Below are 21889 nucleotides of genomic sequence, written 5' to 3'. Positions count from 1 at the left end.
CAAATCTCTGTGATGAAGTTCCAATGCATTCCATATACCGTACCATCCTACAAAGATAGTTTAGTATTATGTATCTTGTGGTTATTGTTCTACCTTCCAAATGTAAGTTTCTCTGTGATAAAATGAAGACTTAAGTATTAAAATGTAGAAATTCTGCACAATATCCTTAACACATTTAACAGACCTCATCAACCAGTTTATCCCTCATTCCGAAGGTTGAGAAAATTGTTAGTGATAAAACAGAATTACTTTTTATTATGTCTTTCAGAAACCTGGGATTGTTACCTTTTATGAGCCATGTCTAATTTGTACGTGGCACATCTGGCATAACAGATACTAAGTATAAACCAGGAATGCTTGCAATAATATGTTTCCCAGTGTTAAAATAAACACCTCAGCACTTTACACTTTGGCGTAGCGCTTTTGCCACAGTGGGGAAGCACTTATCTACTTTAACACTTTGCCACTTATGAATTATCACTCAATTATTGAATAGGGTTTTTAATCCTGGAGACAAAATGGTTTCATATTTTCTTCACATTCACTTTAGCTAAGCATAAACAGATAGGTAAACATATAAAAGTTCATTTCACTCTCATTTTCTTTCAGACTAAAAACAGACCAAAATATTTTCAACAGTTCTCCATCCCATCTACTAATAACAAAGACTTGCAGATGTCATCGCTCTGCAGAAAAACCCCAAACATTCTCTAAGTTTGTCACCACAGTCTCATCTTATTCAACAGAACTGTTGAAGTTCCTAGTAGCACTTGCTGAAAATGAAACAGATTCAGCAAGACAGGGAATGAAAACACGGAGCTGCGCTTAGTGAAAACCCTGTATTGCATAGCAGGCCAGTATTTTTCCTCCTGAAGCATCTTTGTGTGCCCAAGAATGAATTCCCACAAACTGAATTATACCGTTTATCATTTGAGCCTTCTAGAAGCAAGCTGTGAATTACCTTTCCATGCCACTCACAATATGACTGATTAAAGAAGATGATGTAGCACAGTAAAAAATAAACTATTGTTCCTAATTAGTGGCTTTCTAGAAAGAGGCTGCACTTGCTATGCCGAAAAGTCAGTGATGGAGTAAATAAGCATAGCCTACAGTAACAGCTCATAAAATAGTTCTAAAATATACTTTTTTCAACTGTACCTCAGAATTGCTTTTGTCACACATATAAAAGATTGGCTAAATCTGGAAGCTCTTTAATGTTAGAAATTATTATATAGTTATTTATACCCAGCCTTTTCCCCTGATTGGACTCAAGGGAGCTTACAGATAAAAACAAAAACCACTAAATACACAGTGAAACTGATCATAAAAATACAGTTAAACAGTGATAGTATTAAAACTATACACGTATGTAAAATCTGTTTAAAACAAACCAATAACTACAATGAAAACAGTATGGCACCAGCCATTTAATTAAAAGCAGTTAATTCCCCAAAACCTGTTGAAACAATAAAGTCTTCACCTGCCAGCAGAAGGACAGCAAAGAGGGGCCATGTCTAGCTTCTCCAGGGAGGAAGCTCCAAAGTCTGGGAGCAGCCACCGAGAAAACCCTCTCCTTTAATCAAAAGTCTAGACTGGATCAGACACTCAGAAAGCAGTTCTAACAAGCTGGTCAATTTACTAACTGTTACATACATAGTAATACACATACATAGTAATGAGGAGTGGTTAAATAAATAAATAAATAAATAAATAAGACGACGATGATGATGATGATATATTATTATTTATACCCCGCCCATCTGGTTCGGTTTCACCAGCCACTCTGGGCGGCTTCCAACAGAATATTAAAATACAATAACCTATTAAACATTAAAAGCTTCCCGAAACAGGGCTGCCTTCAGATGTATTCTAAAAGTCTGGCAGTTGTTTTTCTCTTTGACATCTGGTGGGAGGGCGTTACACAGGGCGGGTGCCACTACCAAGAAGGCCCTCTGCCTGGTTCCCTGTAACTTGGCTTCTCGCAGTGAGGGAACCGCCAGAAGGCCCTCGGTGCTGGACCTCAGTGTCCAGGCAGTATGATGGGGGTGGAGACGCTCCTTCAGGTAGAAATAAATAAATAAATTCAAGCTATGTTAAACAGACAATGGAGAATGCTATGGAAAGCGATGTACTTTTTTTGTTTCCAACTGTGAAGAAGCACACAAGTGCTTTCTACATCTACATGAAGCAAACAATTCCTGTAGATGCAATGTCAAACCATGCTTTGGCATAATCTGAGTAAATCCTCATTTGACTTGAGTTCAAAAAGACTCCCACCTCTTCTCTTCCTCTGAGCAAATATTACCTTCTTCTGTGACAATCTTCTTTCTTGCAATCTGAATCCATTGTTTCTGGTCCTACCCACTAGAGCAGCAGAAAACAAGTTTGCTCCATCATCCCTTCGGATATTTGAGGATGGCTATCGTATCACCTCTTTAGTCTTCTCTTTTTCAGGCTAAATATATTCAATTCACTCAACAGTTACTCATAAAGCTTGGTTTCCAGACCCTTGATCATCTTGGTTGTCCTCCTTTGCACATGTTCCAGCTTGTCAATATTCTTCTTAAATCATGCTGCCACAAGAGGAAATAGTACTCCAGTCTGGGGCCGACCAAGACAGAATAGAGTACTATTACTTCCCTTGATCTGGATACTAGACACTAGAATTGTACTGCACTCAAGCCGGGTGCCCCAATCCTACGTATGTGTATCTGATTTTTCCTGCCTAAGTGCAGAACCTTACATTTGTTCTTATTGAAATTCATTATTATGGTCATCTTGAATCCTGATTCAACATTCTGAGGTATTAGGTACCCCTCCAAGTTTTGTGTCATCTGCAAATTTGATCACCATGCTCTCTATTCTTTCATTCAAGTCATTTATAAATATTCTGAACAAACTAGAACCGGCACAGAATCCTGTCACATCCCACTTGTCATTTTTTTCCTGGATGATAAGGAACCATGATTTGGGATAGCTCAGTTAGTAGAGCATGAGATTCGTAATCTTAGGGTCATGGGTTTGGATCCCACATTGGGTGAAAGATACCTACATTGCAGGGGGTTGGACTAGATGACCCTTGTGGTCCCTTCCAATTTTACAATTCTATTATCTTGGTTCAAGTCAGCCAACAAGTCACAAGTCCACTGAACAATGAATTGCTGTACATTAATTCACATTCAGCATGAACTGCTGCATACAAATTGCTGTACATGAATTCATGTTCAGCATGAATTGCTATACACAAATTGCTGTACAAATCCACCCAACATGAATTGCTGTACGTGAGAAAAGGAGGGGCGGCTCAATTCAGAATTCTCCAGCAATGTAATACCACTGCAGAGAATTTAAACTATGCAATGGTTTAGTCTGGTGATTTCCCAAGTCTTAGGGACTAGTTACTGTATGAATCAAAAAGTAAGAGCAGTATTTGGTATAACAACATCTATCCAACCTTGTTTCCTTCCTGTGCCCCTCTCTCGGTCCTACTGGTAGAAAGGTAGCTATTTAAATGTTTTGTTTGTAAAGAGAACATATTTTATTTATAATTGTTATAATTTATACAAAATACAATTACATAAAAAAATTATACTTTTGCTTGATGACTAGAAACAAGCTTTTTTTACATCCGGTTCTATTGCTGTGAGGGGTAACAGAAGATCGCCTCTGCCCATTATGTCAAGGCAATTCTGCATTAGGCTGAATAAATAATTCACATGACTGAAACTTGATTCCACGACATACAAAGTAGGAAATGCCATAAAAAACATTTTTGCTTTATCCCAAAGCCATTGAACCTTTTAAGATATTGTACTCTTCATCCAAAAATGGTGCTTTTCTTGACAAAAAGTTACTTTGGCTGCTATACCACTCTGTAGCTGTATGAGCACTTCTTGCAAAGAAACATAAACATCAGCATCATTCACAGGCAGCAAATGGATCAACTACCCAGGGCGGAATATCCATGGCCAGCAGATCACGGAAATGAACTTCCATATAGCTGCTTCAAATGATTGACACGCACAATTATGTCATCATCTTTCAATTCATCACTAACTGCTGCCAAAGAGGAAAAGCAGTGGAGTGCAGAAGTGGGAGGGAGAAGGAAGTAGAAGCAATGTTGCCGCATAGTGCATGTGGCGATCCATCCACTGGGAAGCACAGTCACTTCTCTGTTCACTTTACTTCTGTTTTCTATTTTTTTCACTTCTCTGTTTTCTTCATTTATCACTTCCCTTTGTGGTCCCCTAGCCTCATGTCATGCCCCCCCTTTACACGAGTTGAGAAACGCTGATTTAAAGGCTACAAACTATAATCAGAGACTTATAATTAAGTAACATCAAGTTCATAGCCTGAAGCAGTTTGCAACACTTTCACTTTGATGTTACTTGCCAAAAAAAGAGGGAGAAGGCTCAAAATAGATCAACTTGCATAAGAAGAGTTGACAGTATAGCATATACTGTAAAATTCCAGTATTTCAACTTCTTTTCTATCTAATTCTCCATTTAAAAAAAAATTGCATGTGCTGGATTGACATTTATGGCTGCACATTCAGTCCACTAAATTAAAGATGTCAGTTTTGAAACATTCCTCTAAAAATGAATACAGGAACCTGAAGTGGCCAGCAATTTTAGCTGCTTCTTTCTCTGTTCACTGGTTCATATACTACAGCATGTAATGATCATGTCTTCTGTTCTAACGATCCACATTTTATGCACAGTAAAAAGTGATTAATATACTTTTTTTAGCCATGACATCATTCTCCTGCCCAATATCTAACCACTTGTGGAAAAAGTCACAGGGGGAAAAAGTGCCACAAAAATGATAATGCTAACAACACATAGCTCTTGAACAATACTTTCATGCAGAAAACTGCATTCACTTTAAATGTGTGTTTTTTAATAAACCAATGTTGAGCACGTAATTCATAAGCCCAAGGAACACTGTTTCATAATGCTATGAAAATAATAATAATAATCACAGATCATAAGAGTTACCCTGTCCTGAACAAAGCTCTTTACAAACAAAGTTCTGCTACTTGGAAATATTCATATTATCCATTCATTCCTGCCACTAAAATCACTTTACAAAATAAAATCACATTTAGTACCATGACTTCCATATTTTTGAAAGGAATCATATACTTTATAAGAAGTGTGTATCTCATCTTCCTTGCCTGGTATGAGCACATAAACAGATCAGGAATTATAGTTTAACAGTACATTTGAATCCAAGTTCACAATAATAAAACATGATTGGTAAGCCATCAACAAACCATGGTTTAAGGCCAGCTAGTAATAATTTGTTAGGACAAAACAATTCACAATCCTGGGCCTAAATTATTGCTTTCCTGCAAAGTATTGCTACCTGCTTATGAAACTCTCTTCAGTTTCCAAAGCAGTTTGCCAGGCAGCAGAGGGGGTTGTTTCAAAATACACAAACCTGCAAACCCCTTAGGTTTGCAGAACCAGCTTCAAGATTCTTTGGAGTCTCACTGTAGTCTAATAGTATGCGGTTTGCTAAGTGTCCTGCTTACACAATGTCCTCTTCCTTGAATGCCTGAAGAAGCACCTCCCAAGGATCAGGGATCACTGGAGACTATTGCCTAAATAAGGCAGAGGCAACTTGCATGAGTAGATATCAACTCACACAAAGTACTTCTGCTGAATTTTGGGCAGTTTCTCTTCCCCACTGAAGTCTGTGCTGTCATAAAGATTTCCCACCTTCTTGAAAAGCCTTGCGGGGAGGGAGAGGGGTGAGAAAGATGCTTGCATTGCATGAGGCTATGCAAACAAATATTTTGGAATATGCTCCCAGGCAGTATAAAGGCTCTGTTTAGCTGCAAACCAGTATGTTTTAATTCTAGCACACTTGTTTTGGAAATCTATGAAATTACAAAAAGGAATATTTGATTTATATCACTGTCTGAAATTTGGCTTCTTTCTTCTTGATTTTAATAATGATTTTAATTAACTTGACTCAAACCAGTTGCCTGACACTTGATGTATTTCTCAAGCAACTCTTGAATTATTCCTAACCTACATGAAATTTGTAATTTTCCAGGTACATCCTTAATAATGAACAAAGATATGCACGTTACAGAAGGACTACGACAGCATTAACCTGTTCTAGTTACTGGTAACGCTTCTGACTGACATGCTATAAAATGATAAATTTAACTTTAATTTCCACAGCCACCATGACAATGACAATTTTGAACAAATCATTCCAGAATGATAGCCCCAATAGATTTAAACATTTCTGATGTCAGAGTAATACAAGTATTACTGATCATTCCAAATTATTTAATATTTAAACAAATCTTTATTTTACAATTTGAGTAATACCCCTTAATTTAAAGATACTAATAGAGGTGTTCACACACTGCTTGTTAGTTGTACATGCAAATATATGCCAACAATAATACAGCTTGTATAATAATATGTGATACATCAATACAGGCCATCTGGAGAGCTAATGAATAATCAAGGGACTCAAAATTAAACTACAGAATTTTTCTTAGAATCTTTAGGACAACACTGTCAAGTTCAATCTATTCATTTAGGCTCCAGAATCAATTTTTCAAACTTTATGACAGGTCTAATAGTTCCCACCTGTTTCTCTTGCTTGACTTTTGACTGGCAAGTTACCAGCTAGGGTGGAAATGTAGACAAAGACCCCTATTAGACTCCGGCTGTTTCTCTACTGTGAGGTCACTCAGCCATTAAATTAGTTCCAGCCCACTTTCTTCTCTGTCTTAATTTTTTTTGTGGGGGGGGGGGATATGTAGATTTGAGGGACTGGGATAGATTTAGTATCTAGCTTCAGAAAAGTTTGGAAGCCTATTAAATATAAACTTTATATACCCATTGTCTGAATATGAGATGTCATTTGCAATCTCAAGATCTCACAATTTCATTTATTAAATCACATTACATTTTCATATTAAAAAGCCTTCAAAACTCAAAAAAATTCCATAAACAGGAAAAGCCTAAAATTACATTAATACATTTCCATGAAATCAAAGCTTATTCAAGATAATTTATTTGCATTTTATTAACCTGGTAAATAACCCTAGTACCATGTATAAACATGTTTGAAAAGAATAAAATCAATGGCCTAAGCACCACAGCATCAGCTCTTAATTCTATGCATGTTCTAATGTAGCTCTAGGCCAAAAATCCAAAATGTATATAACTAGTTCTACACAAAGGTGTCATTGTGCTCGCATCTCTCAAAGGCTTTGTTCACATGAAAGACTATACCATGGCTTAGCTTTACAGCAAGAAACTAGTGAGTCTTGGACCAATGCCATCTTCCCCCTCCTGCACAGCTGCAAGATGAGACTTCAACTTTCAGTTTAAGCTAACTGCAGCTTCTTGTGATGTCCCAACATGGACAAACTGTATTTAGCCTTAACTATAGTTAGTGGAATCAAGTCAATCTCAAACCATAGTTTATGAAACTGGGTTGTTTTCATTAACCATAGTTTAGGTTTGGGACATGACCTAAAATAGGATTATTAAAAATGGAAGCAGAAGTTTATTGTTTCCTCCTCACAGTCATAGCTTAACAGTAAATGCAATCTGGGCCAAAGAATATTCCGTGTGCTGCGCTGGCTTGCCAGATGCAGCTTGTCACGCTGGCCACGTGACCCGGAAGTGTCTGCGGACAGCGCTGGCTCCCCGCCTCTAGAGTGAGATGAGTGCACAACCCTAGAGTCTGGCAAGACTGGCCCGTATGGGCAGGGGTACCTTTACCTTTACCTTAATCCGAGCCCCACTCATAGATGTCAGGACACAGGGGCATTAGCTGAGTAAAAGAGCTTATGTTATAAATCCAGGACAAATTCCCTTATTAAGAAAGAGGAAAGCAGACTCCAGTGAAACAAGCCTGAATCAGTGATCAGGAATGCAACATGGTTGGATAGCTTGGCCCTTGCATGGGCCAACTAGTCTTTCTAGTCTGTCTTATCCCCTCTCCTGACAAACAATGTGACCATTCCCTCCCTATGCTGCATCCCAGGAATTAATGCCCCTCCCACTCTTATTATCCCTCCCCTACACACCCTGAAAGAAACACAAATCCACTTGTGCACTCAGAGATGCCTGCCCCTCACACTCAAGTCAATGACATGGATTCATTTTTTATTTTTATTTTTTGCATCTGGTCTGGGGTAAAGGTTGTACCACCAACAGGAATGTGGATGTAGACTGAAGTAGTATAGGATACAACACAAGTGAGCTTCTCCCCTGTGCCACCCGTGACCCAATCTCACTTCAGTCATTCTGCCAGCATTTCTTTGTTGCTGAAATGACTCTGCGGGGAATCATTCCATATCTGGCTTTCTTATGAGCTGAATATTTTAAAATCTTTAACTACTCTGTCCACACCAACTTTAGTGAAAAACCCACTGTGGAAACATATTAGTGTATCTAGTTTCTAAGAAAAATAATCAGAAAAAGAAAAAGAATGTTCACGTAATTTAGGCTGCTATCCTATACTTGAAAGACACAGACTGAAAGGCAGTAAGATTTGGCAGATGCACTGTTCTGCTGATGGAAAGCCAGATATGGATACGTCTATAGGATATGTCCATTTAAGACATGTGACCATTATATTTACTGCAGAGTAACTTTACCTTTCCATTAAATTAAAAGTCAGTTTTTTTCATTTAGCTAGAGAATAGCACAAAATATAATGAAGATTTCAACATTTGCCTTGAAATATTCTAAAATTCTACAATTTATGGAAAACTGCATGCATATAGAGTTTGCTCAGTACAGTTTAATTAACCTGTAACTAAAATATTAGCACATTAAGGCATAACTAATTTATTATAGCATAAGCTCTTGAAATTAGTTGCTGAGGTTAAAAACCTGAAACAGTTATGTTCATAAATTAAAGAACTACAGCTATCAATGAGATACTCTTTGCTCATTAGCTTTTCTAAAACCACAACTGCAGTGATGCTGGTGGTGTGATTCAAAATTCTAAAATAACAATTTTAAAATAACAAAGATTTATACAAACCAAAATAGCCAACAAGAAACGTTCAGCATGTTAGCCTGCTTGCTAAAAAAAGAATGTTTTGTTTCACAAGCTCAGTTTCAGAACAGTCACAATGGAAAAATGTGGAGCTGCTTACCTTGGAAACTGTGCAACATATATTTGCTGTTGCAATCTTATAACTCCACTTGTTCAAGTTCAAATTAGAAATTCATTCAATTCCTGCTAGAAAAAGGCTGATTCTCATGGAACTTTGGAGTGTCAGGCATAGCCCTACTGGCTTTAGCCCAAACGTAGCAGAGTTTTCCTGCACAGCGAGGAAGCTAGTTGCGGCAGTAATGACTAGTCAGCTAGACTCAGAATAACTATTTACAGGATTTATTAAAAAGGAAAAATAAAACCAGCAGAGTTTCTGCATACAAATAAAAGCAAAATAAATCCTTCCTTTCTCTCTCATAACCATACACAGCACTTCTAACTCCTAACACACCTCACACCAAACTGTGCTAGCAATCCCTAGATAACAGAGTTGAGTGCTGCTCGTTAACCAATCAGAGTGAGTAGTTTCTAGGTCAAGCAGACCTGGGCTTTCTGCCAAGAGTAAATTGACACCAGCTTGAGTTAATTGGTGAAGCTAGAATCTGCAAGTTTCCCACGAGAACCAATTAACAGAAACTGAACACCCCCTCACAGATTCTGCTTAACACCAAATACACCTATGTAGGAGATTATTTTTCCAGCAAACCTAAACCCTTGCACATTCGCTTGTTCTTTATCTTTGCCAATGGTTTAGTTAACACATCTGCTACATTTTCTTCACTTGACACATAAGTACAGGTGATTACATTGTCTTGTACACAGCAACGTACATTTTGGTATTTTACAGAGATATGTTTGGAACGCGATTTGAAACCCTCTGTTTTACTTAATGTTATACAAGCTTGATTATCAATGTAAACTTGTACTGGTTCTCCACAATTCACATTTAAATCTGTTAACAAATGCTTGAAATAAATCACCTCGTTGCACAATTCACTCAATGCAGCATACTCTGATTCTGTTGATGACACACTTACAACGTCTTGCTTGCGAGACCGCCAGCTGATTAAAGCTCCACCGACCCTTATGACTAGTCCTGTGACAGATTTTCTATCTGGCAAATTTCCCCAGTCACTATCACAGTAGCAACTCAACATTTCATCCTCTGAAGAATTTAATTGTAACATATAGCCAATTGTCTGCTTGAGATATCTCAGAACTTGTTTTACCCCTTTCCAGGCATTTAGTGTGGGTTTTGAGACCAATCTACTTAATATGCCTACTGCATAGCTAATATCAGGTCTGGACCACTGTGCTAGATACAATAAACTTCCAATTACAGAGTGATATACATCAGGATGTTCAAATTCAGGACTCTCATCTATGTGAAGTGTTTTTATGAAACCTGGATCCATAGGCACCGCTGCCCCTTTGCAATCCTGCATCCTGTATGTAGTCAGTAGTTGTTTAACTTTGTTCTGCTGACTAATTAGGCAGCTGCCATCTTGGGCCCAGCACACTTCCAACCCTAGATATGTCCTAACCGGGCCTAAGTCTTTCACTTTGAACTTACTGGACAATTGCTTGGCAAACCTTTTAGTTTGTTTATCTGTTTTGCAGGCATACAAAACATCATCTACATAAATCAGACAAAACTCTTGATCACTGCCTGTACCACGTACATAAACACAATTGTCAGCTGTACTCTGCTTGAAACCAAATGACACTAAGGCCTCATGGAAACATTTGTTCCAAGATCTTGCAGCCTGTTTGAGTCCGTATAGAGCTTTGTTTAATTTTAACACTCTATTGGAACCTGTCTCATAACCAGGCGGTTCAGCTAGATACAGGTCTTCTGATATTGATGCATGTAAATATGCAGTCTGGATATCAAAATGGTTTAACAGGAGTTTTCTCTTTGCTCCAAGCGTTAAAATCAGCCTTACACTGTCCCCCTTAGCAGTAGGGGAAAAAGTTTCGTCATAATCTTTTCCAGGCCTCTGAGAGTATCCTTGAGCAACTAAACGAGCTTTGTATTTGTACTCTCCTGTCACCAGAGGTTTAAGTTTGTACACCCACCTGCAGCCTACAATCTTTGCCCCCTCAGGCGCTGCTACTGGTGTAAAAACCTTGTGCTCATTCAGAGAGGACATCTCTTCCTCCATTGCCTGTTTCCAGCGCTCTGCCTCCTCTTTTGGTAACTTTAACACCTCCTGAAAACTCTTGGGTTCTGCACTTACACTAAACACATTTGCAGTATCAGGAGAAAAACGCACTGGAGGCACTCCTTTGTTTTGTCTTTTAGATCTTCTGGGAGAAAATTTTTCTTCTGACCCACTTTCCTCCTCAGAACTACGACCTCTCTTTTGTTGCTTAGCAACTGGTCTTTGGCTAACTCCACTTTCTTGAGAGCTCTTATCTGAACTTTCCTCCCCCTCAGACTCTGATTCTCTGTGTTTACCTTCAGAGTCATGAAGCTCCTGGGAAGGTTCAAACCAAACCTCAGTATTGGCATGTAGTCTCTCCCAGCCACTATGTTCACAAAAACTGGCATTCCTGGAGATCACAATGCCATTTGTCCCTTCAGCAAAGCGGAAACCTTTTCCCAGCTCCTGGTAACCCACAAACACTAATTGTTTGGTCTTAGGATCTCCCTTCTTTCTCATTTGTTTCGGAATTAATACCCAGGCTTTTGATCCAAACACATGCAAATGGTCAATTTTAGGTTTTTTCTGAAACAATTTAAAGTACGGGGTTGTACCTATTGTTTGATGAAAGAGCCTATTTTGGAGATAACACGCGGTGAGCATGCTCTCCCCCCAATAAGACATGGGTAAATCAGCATCATCAAGCATGGCAAACATCATATCTTGTAAAGATCTGTTTTTTCGCTCTGCAACGCCATTCTCCTCTGGGGAAAAAACGTTCGTTTTTCTATGCCCAATGCCACGCTTTTGTAACCAATCTCTAAAGGCATTTGACATAAATTCGCCACCTCTGTCCGTCTGAATCCTTCTGAGTTTAATGGACAGAAATCTTTCCACAGATGCCACCCAGCCTTTAAACTTAGTGAACACGTCACCCTTATTCTTCATGGGAAAAACCCAAGAATAACGCGTGGCGTCATCCACAATTGTTAGTGAAAAACGCGATCCACCCCTGCTTACAGCAAATGGACCAATTACGTCCATGTGAACCAGCTGTAGCGGTGACTCACTAACTCTGTCACTTCTGGGGTAAGAGACTCTGTGGGTTTTAACCTTTTTACAGACATTACAATCAAGGTACTTGTTACAACTCTTTAAATTACCCCCATCAGCCAATTCAGACATTTTTAGTACACTTTTCCAGCAAGCATGCCCCATTTTCCTATGCAATAAGTGCACACAGTTGTCATGTATAGCTTTGTTATTCACTGCAGGCTGAGATTTACTGACTACTGCTGCAACTTGAGATCCTGCTTTAAGCCAAAACAAGCCTCCCTCTGACTTAGCAGTGCCTAAAATCTCACCAGCCTTCTTAATAATGCAACTGTCTCCTTCAAAATACACTTTAAACCCAGCTTTTAGCAAACAATCTACAGACATCAGATTGCTCCTTAATGACGGCACACAAAGTACATTTTGCAGGCATTCACGAAGACAAGGAACAAAAACTGCACCCCCTGAAATCACTTCGGAAGTACTTCCGTCTGCTAGAGCCACCTGGCTGCGCTGTGCTGAGTTCTTGGAAACAAACAATTCATCTGAATTCACGATGTGGCGAGACGCTCCCGAATCGACCACCCAGACCGCTTGTTTCTCATCAGCAATCTTGACCTCGCCGGTCACCAGCTGAGCCGACTGTTTTTGTTTGAAGAATTTCTTTTTACGCTGCTGCTGCTGCTGATCTCGTCTCTGCTCCTGCACCGGCAACTGAGACTTGACCAACTCCGGACATTGTCGTTTTAGATGCGCTGAAGACCCACATCGGAAACAACGCCTAACAGCAAACGCTGACTCCTCACCGGTACGCTGCTTTTGCTTCACCTCTGGCATGGCATGAGAACTCCTTCCAAACCGTCCACCTGTAGAAGCCTCTGCAGCCAACAACCTTTCTTGCCTCTTCTGCCATTCTTCAATCAAACGCCCAGTAACGTAACTGACTGATAAATCACGCTCCTGTATGCCTTCTAGAGACAAAACTAAATTATCCCAGCTTTCCGGGAGAGAACTCAAAATAATAGCCACCTTCTCCTGCTGGTCTAATGCACAGTCTCTTTCCTGTAGCGCAGAAAACTTTAACTGTAAACTGTGTAGGTGTTCTTGCATTGTAACCCCAGGCTGTAACATTGCCTTGTACAATGCCTTGCGAATGAACAGCTTGGAAACCGCTGTCTCACGCACATGGAGTTCTTTAAGTGCTTGCCACACACCTCTAGCTGTCTTGATTCCCCTCACATACGGCAACTGGGAATCTTCCAGCCCCAAGACAATTGTGGCCCTTGCTCTTTGGTCTTTATCGAGGTCTTCATCATCAGGCTTCGTAGGAAACTTACTCACCACTTGCCAGAGACGATCCCTCTGCAGCACTGCCTGCATGCGTTCCGACCACAGCAAGTAATTGGAGTCATTCAGACGCTCAAAAGCCATCTGAACTGGTTGTGAGGCCATCTTGAGAGCGATGTCCCTGGAACCCGGAACCAGCTACTCACGACCACCGAGAGAGAAAACAGGAACCACAGCACCCAGCACTCACACGCTGCAGCTGTTGTCCTTGTGTCCGCTGCGTCACCAGCTCACCACGGTCAGGAACCAGCCAGAGAACAACAACTTCTGGAACTACTGGAACCAACGCCGTTGATGCTGACACCACCGCAACTCAGGCTGGCAGTACAATGCCCATAACCTCATGGAACTTTGGAGTGTCAGGCATAGCCCTACTGGCTTTAGCCCAAACGTAGCAGAGTTTTCCTGCACAGCGAGGAAGCTAGTTGCGGCAGTAATGACTAGTCAGCTAGACTCAGAATAACTATTTACAGGATTTATTAAAAAGGAAAAATAAAACCAGCAGAGTTTCTGCATACAAATAAAAGCAAAATAAATCCTTCCTTTCTCTCTCATAACCATACACAGCACTTCTAACTCCTAACACACCTCACACCAAACTGTGCTAGCAATCCCTAGATAACAGAGTTGAGTGCTGCTCGTTAACCAATCAGAGTGAGTAGTTTCTAGGTCAAGCAGACCTGGGCTTTCTGCCAAGAGTAAATTGACACCAGCTTGAGTTAATTGGTGAAGCTAGAATCTGCAAGTTTCCCACGAGAACCAATTAACAGAAACTGAACAGATTCTGTGCTCTGAGTTTCTTGTGCAGAAACAAGTTCCACCTCCTCCAAACACTAGAATTCTAAGTCCATGCAATCATCTGGGGAAAGGGCCTCTTCCAGTGGAAGAGTAGTACACAGTGGAAGGGCCGTACACATAAATAAGTTTTTTGGACATTATGAGACAGCTTAATTCTAACAGAGTATCCTAAAGACAAAAGGAGTTACCGTCTCATCCCTAATCAACATTCCAACCCCACATGGTCAAAAGACAACTGCCACCCTGCAACATGAAAAGCTGCATACTTGCATGGAGCACCCCTGAGCTGCTGTGTCATGAATTAAAGCTTGTGTTGTTACATCTATAAGACTGAGGATCTAATGCTCCCAATACAGGAAAACTGTACTATAGGCTCTGTAGTAAAGCATATATATTGATTAATGAATGACAGTTTATATGTTCAACATTTGCTAACCTCTTTCAGCAAATTGGTCAAATGTTAAGGGTCTCTGTATTCCTATGCCAGAACTATTTTCAGTAAATTGGGAGTATGTAAAGTCCAACAGAACATTTTTGTTTTTGCCAACTAATATATAGAAAAAAAGTTATCACCATCACAGCTAATCTTACCCATCAAGAAGATTCATGGTTGTTGATGTAACTTCAGCAAACAGAACCACTTTCCCAAGCTTCTTTGTATGTAGATTTTGCCTGTATCTCTCAAAACTGAAATGTTCGGATGAGAAAGCTTCCATCTCAGTAACTACTGGCATGAGCGAGGGTGTTACTTCTGTTCCTTTGATGCAAGATGATACAAACTTGAGGGACACCATGTTGGATCTGATTAATCCTTCTGCATTCACGTTTCTTTCAAGCCACCCCAAAAATAAACTATGGACATCCTGTTGGGCATCAAACAAAATTAGAAAAAATCAGCTAGGAATCATTTATTTGAACATAAGGTTTTCTAACAACAGTTTTCCCAACACATGCTATGCTTATCAGCTCACTGAGTTTTAAAGTCAGTTTGAAACAGTTTGTGCCCCATTATTTGATGCACCATTGTATCATATATTTACTTGAAAATTTATCACCTGCTTGTTCATAAAAAGGTTTACCTGAGCCAAAAGGATGTTGATGATGGTCTGAATGCATCTACCAGTATCTAGTGATGTTTTACTGATGTTTTTACTGATGTTTTATAGCTAGTCATAGATTGATTTCATTGTATTTTATATGTTGTAATCTGGCATATTATAATCTCTTCTCTTTTTGATGGACAATAGTCAAACCACCTTCAGATGGAGCGTTTTGCTGCTGAAATGTCTGACTTGTTAAGTCTCTTTTACGACTTTTACTGCAGTGCATTGTTCTTTTTCAGATTTTAGCAAATCCTTTATGCTTTCACATTTTTTATGTCACTTGGAGACATATGTGTCAAGCAATTAATCAATTGAAAAAATGAATACAATTTCATGCCAAAATTCCCTTTACTTCATCAAAAAGAGCTATTTTTTTGTTTCAAACTAGTTTTTTATCCAAATATATCCCTTATTAATCTTAATCTTAATCTATTTTAATATGTTAACACGTAGTTCCTTTTCAAGTTGTTGAAGGAAAGAGCATTTTCTAAAGAATGTGAAGTAGTTGTTCAAGCCCATTCTACCTTCTTCTCTGTTACTTTATCCACAAGATCCATGAGATTTTGTTTAGCGTCAAAAAGGGGCTTCTTTTAAAATATACTGGCATATGAAAATGTATGAAACAAGGGAAGACCATTGCCAATAGTAATCCATATCCAATTTTATTAAGCATTATCTCAGAAATATAATATTGTTTTTAGGGATATTGATAAGACATAAATATTAATAAAAATGAAACAAACCTTTATGTGTGTCTGTAAACTTCGCTATGAACGAAAAGAAAATCCCTACACCTAAGTGCTTTGATTCCAGAACTCAGAACTTAACACTATTTACAAGCTATCGACCAAGGTGTGCACTATTTTGTGGCAGCCTCTAGTGGCCACTTAAATGAAAGGTGTTGGTACTAATGTTCAAATATCTGACCTTATATTCCCTTGAGACCTTGTCAGAAATACCACATAAAGAGTACAATTGTGAGACCGAGGTTCCTGGTAATGATTACAGAAGCCAGCATCAAATTATGAGAAAGAACACAAAACATATATCAGTAGCCATGTGTGTTAAAATTAAACCATGCTTAATTAGCTAAGGATGCATGCATTTGCTTGGACTGTGTTTTACACAGACACCTGCTGGCATTTGAATGTGCCATCACAGCAAATCTCTATATTTTGCAGCCCTATATCGGGAAGTTTTTACTGTTGGATGTTTTATTATGTTTTAATATATGCTGTAAGCTACCTAGAGTGGCTGGGGAACCCAGCCACATGGGCAGGGTATAAATAATAAAATTATCATCATCATTAGGAAGGTGGCACTCTTCAAACACTTTAAAGTTTTGCTATTAAAAATACATAAGCGTTTATATCAATAACAACCTACCCTAAAACTGGTAGAATATTAGTCAATGACAGCTCAATTTAAGTACAGTGGTGCCTTGCAAGACGAAATTAATCCGTTCCGCGAGTCTCTTCGTCTAGCGGTTTTTTCGTCTTGCGAAGCAACCCTATTAGCGGCTTAGCGCTATTAAAGGCTTAGCGGCTATTAAAGGCTTAGCGGCTATTAAAGGCTTAGCGGATTAGCGGCTAAAAGGCTATTAGCGACTTAGAAAAAGGGGGGAAGCGGGGAAAAATCGGAACACTCGAAAGACGTTTTCGTCTTGCAAAGCAAGCCCATAGGGAAAATCGTCTTGCGAAGCAGCTCAAAAACGGAAAACCCTTTCGTCTAGCGGGTTTTCCGTCTTGCGAGGCATTCGTCTTGCAGGGCACCACTGTAACTTATTAAGCTCCTACCAAAAGAACAAATTTTAGTTTATAATCTTAAGTGTTATACAATGATTTTATGTTCACAAATTTAAACCATCTTTCCCCTTTTAAAACGGGTATGGGCAACCTCCCCATTTACTCATGATCAATATGTGTGTGACCATGCACATGTGCGTGTCGAACCCGGTAGTGACCAAAAAAGTCACAAAAAGGGGTTGGGCAGGAGCGGAATGGGGTATTTGCAGGCTTTTGCCAATGGTGTTTCAAATACATGTGATTTCACTGACACGTGTAGTGCTTTGGAATGTAACCCCCACATAAATAGAGGGTTGCCTGTATTGTATCTGAAGCAAGCCATGGGCACTCACTTTGCACCATTAAGCCTACTGTTAGTAACATGGACGATTGTATGCAATACCCCACTTGTTATACCGAAGGATGATGTGACGTAATAGCTCCCACTTTTTGCATATTACTAGATGGCTAGATAGCTCTTTCAGAGCCAAATTTAATATTCCTTTTTGACATGACAGGAGGTGCTATTTCATCTCGGTGGTTGCATATGTAAATATTTCTTGTCAATTGTATACCAACAATACTGTAAGCATTCAACAATGCAAGGGAAAAGGTATCTGTTTCGTTAACATAGTAAATATTAGCTGACATCACATGGCATTTATCACATGAAATGGAAAGGTAAAAATTATCTCATTCTTGTGTCACCAAAGAAAACATGAACAAACTGAAATCTAAAGGTTCTTACATTACACCATATGCTTTCTCCTGCTTCCCTGCCACGGAGCAAACCATAGTTACATAAACTTACATAAACTCACTTCAATGAACTCTGAGGCTTTTTGGTTTCTAGGAATAAAGTCCAATATATATTTTTAAACAAAATACAAATGCTATTTCAGCTGTTGCTTTATAGTAGGCATAGATTTTAAGTCTCATGCATGAGCGTCACCTTCAGTGTTTCAATTTGTGGAAGTTTCATGATCATTTTGGCAGTGAACCTAAAGAATTACTAAACCTAAATAATTAAGATCTAGGACAAAAATAATGTAACTCTTGCACACATGCAACTGGAACCTTGTAGGGGGAAAAGCCATTGTGAAACAATCTGGAGTAAAGGAATGGAAAGTTAGGAAAGCATTAAGTACTCACCCACCCTGTAACTGTTAATTAAATGCCAAATTTGGCCATGTTAAAACTACAGAAAGCTCTCCAAAGTATGGATGCTATTCAGATTCTGACATGTTTGTAATGTACACATCAAAAACAGCTTTTAAAAAAGAAACAATTTATAAGGAAGTACATATTACAAAATTTAGGAAAAGGTCATGTAGAGGATGGGTATATGAAATCAATTAAATCTTTTACACAGTGCATAATAGCTGACATCTAGTACAGATAAAAGATCCTTGAAATAGTAACTTGTAAGTTTACAAGAACACTGTCAAAAATCTATAAAGCTTAATATACATATAGCTTGAACTTAAATTCTATAAGACCATATATTTATTAAAATTTGCTGCCAACTGAAACTTATACACAGAGTAGCAGCAGTGTATTGAAGACTATGAATAACCTGTTTCTAACATGACTGAATTTATAGATATCACACCTTCATATAGCTAAAACTTTATTTTTCTAGCTTATTTTCACTTGTAAAAAGTTTGGTTCAAGAATCATCCTTATTTGAAATTTAGAAAAGGGTAAAAATTTATCAATAATGTCTTTGATTATTTTTTTTTAAGTACTACACTCTGGGTCTTAATTGAACACCATGAAGAAATCAAACTGGTGCACATACTTTACTTGCTATATTACCCCCAGACATATAAAAGTGAAACTGTCAAATGTCCTTTGGAGACCTTCCATGTCATTATACCAACACAAACAAACTACAATCTAAAACAGTAGCAATAGGAGCCTCGTGTGATCCAAAATAAAGGAAATGGTAACACCAGTGCCAACACAGTCAATACTTGAAAGTGGTCTGCTGATAAAAAGAAGTGACATCTGCTATGATCCCAGGAACCACACAAAAAATTAATTTCAAAAAGTTGTTTGAATTCCTATACTAGGATGACACCTCCCCCCCCACGCTAAGTAGTGCAACTCTGAAAGTGGGAGGGTTGCCTCTCACGTACACTATTTTGTTTTAGCACATAATAATAAGAAATAGTAATTTAAAGTTTGCAGAAATACAAGTTTAACATCATATACAAAGCTGATAAAGATATTTTATTTTTTTCTCAGCTGAAGACAGCAAGCCTAGATAAATGTGGGGGCCTAATCTGGGTAACATTTCATAAAACTGTGTTTTAAATAAAGTTGGCAGACATGCTTGCATTAATGCAAATAAGGACAAACCTCAGTTTTCGTTCATTTGGAAATTCAGATTGTGCAGACAATACAGCTACAGTGCAATAAATTTAACATTTAAGGATTTGCCAGACACAACCTATCAAACTGTGACTATGACATATAGCAAACTCTTCACAATCAATGCGCTTTTGGCCTCACAATGCCCTGTTTAAAATTATTGTTGTAGGCTGTCATAAATTAATGCAGAACAAAGGTGAGCATAAGGGCCAACTGAAACCATTCTAAGAATATAAAAAGAGCTATGCTGAATTAGTCCAAAACTCATTTCATCCAGCATTCTATTCTCACAATTACCAATCGGACGCCTGTTGGAAACCCATAAGCAGGACATGAGCACAAAACCAATCACTCCAATGTGCTATCCAGCAACTGGTGTTCACAGGCATTAGACAGTACCCATTCATCATGTTGAGTACCATTGATAGTTTTATCTTCTGTTCCCTTTAAAACCATCTAAGCTGGTAACCATCACAATTAGTATCATTAATTTATTAACTGCCTTCTAAACTATCATCTCAAAGTGATGTACAATAAAAACAGGAGAAACAGTAAAAAACACAAAAAGCACACACATTTAAAAGAACACTAAAAATATTACAATGAAACTAAAACAATAACTAGGAATGTCAGAGGACTCCACTGAAAATGCACCATAAAATAGATTTCCTTTCATCTACTCGCTTGAGCCCCATCTCAACAGACTCCTACTATGAAAGCTTTCCACCTTAATTCTCTACAAATGTTTTAACATGCAAAAACAGATATGCAAATTGAATAGCCATTCAAATTGCTTTGCAATATATGTTATTTAGATATTAATTTATGTATATTTGCTGTTGTCCAACAGGTGCCTCACAGTTTGTGTGAGTGTCTGGGCGCGGTTGAAGGATGGATAGCGGTTAACAGATTGAGGTTGAATCCTGACAAGACAGAAGTAATGCTTTGGGGGGACAGGCGGCGGGCGGGTGTGGGGGACTCCATGGTCCTGAATGGGGTAACTGTGCCCCTGAAGGACGAGGTGCACAGCCTGGGAGTCATTTTGGACTCGGAGCTATCCATGGAGGTGCAGGTCAATTCTGTGTCCAGGGCAGCTGTTTACCAGCTTCATCTGGTATGCAGGCTGAGACCCTACCTGCCTGTGGACTGTCTCGCCAGAGTGGTGCATGCTCTAGTTATCTCCCGCTTGGACTACTGCAACGCTCTCTATGTGGGGCTACCTTTGAAGGTGACCCGGAAACTACAACTAATCCAGAATGCGGCAGCTAGACTGGTGATTAGGAGCGGCTGCCGAGACCACATAATACCGGACTTGAAAGACCTACATTGGCTGCCAGTACATTTCCGAGCACAATTCAAAGTGTTAGTGCTGACCTTTAAAGCCCTAAACGGCCTCAGTGCAGCATATCTGAAGGAGCGTCTCCACCCCCATCGTTCTACCCTGACACTGAGGTCCAGCACTGAGGGCCTTCTGGCAGTTCTCTCACTGCAAGAAGCCAAGTTACAGGGAACCAGGCAGAGGGCCTTCTCGGTGGTGGCACCCACCCTGTGGAACACCCTCCCAACAGGTGTCATAGAGAACAACAACTACCAGACTTTTTGAAGACATCTGAAGACAGCCCTGTTTATGGAAGCTTTTAATGTTTGATGGATTACTGTATTTTAATATTTTGTTGGAAGCCGCCCAGAGTGGGCGGGGTATAAATTATTATTATTATTATTTGTTGACTTTGTATAAGTTGCTGCTTGTTGCTGGGAAACAGCCTATATGCACTAAGGCTGCAATCCTAACCAAGACCACTCAGAAATAATTCCCACTGAATTCAATGGAACTTACTCTCAGGTAAGTGGAGTTAAGATTGCAGTCTTAATCCATGTTCTCCTGTGGATTTTAAAATGCAACAGAGTACATCTTTCCAAGGGTGGCCAACTTTTTTGGATTGTGAGCAAGTTTTGACAGATTGCTGAGAGTGTCAGTCACAAAATGGCTGCTATAGAGAGGCATGGCAATACACAAAATTACACAGACAACCATAACCCCACCAACAACTGTATGCTTATCATGAGAAGTCAGCTACGGTTTGCTACTCCTGAATATGGTGCACTCTTTGGCGCACTCTCTTTCTCTCACATACACACACAAAAAAACCCCAACAGGTGCTGTTGCCATCTAATAACAACACGGAGCATCCTGCATTACCAGGAAAAACATACAAGGTATTCACTCACATTT

The 21889-nt window shown here is 39.1% G+C and overlaps 1 protein-coding gene across 2 annotated transcripts in view; it reads right to left on the bottom strand.

Moving 5' to 3' along the window:
- HLCS (holocarboxylase synthetase) overlaps positions 1–21889 on the bottom strand; it is an 86708-nt gene that overhangs the window by 45203 nt on the left and 19616 nt on the right. For both annotated transcript variants that reach the window (XM_081198747.1, XM_081198746.1), the window contains exon 6: positions 14985–15256. In XM_081198747.1, coding sequence (XP_081054873.1) covers positions 14985–15256 — 272 coding nt within the window. The remainder of the gene's footprint in view (positions 1–14984; positions 15257–21889) is intronic.

The sequence above is a fragment of the Podarcis bocagei genome, assembly GCF_964188305.1.
Source record: "Podarcis bocagei genome assembly, chromosome: 6".
In the NCBI taxonomy this organism is placed as follows: domain Eukaryota; kingdom Metazoa; phylum Chordata; class Lepidosauria; order Squamata; family Lacertidae; genus Podarcis; species Podarcis bocagei.
Note: the sequence above shows the minus strand (reverse complement) of the source record. Positions and strands in the feature narration are given on the sequence as shown.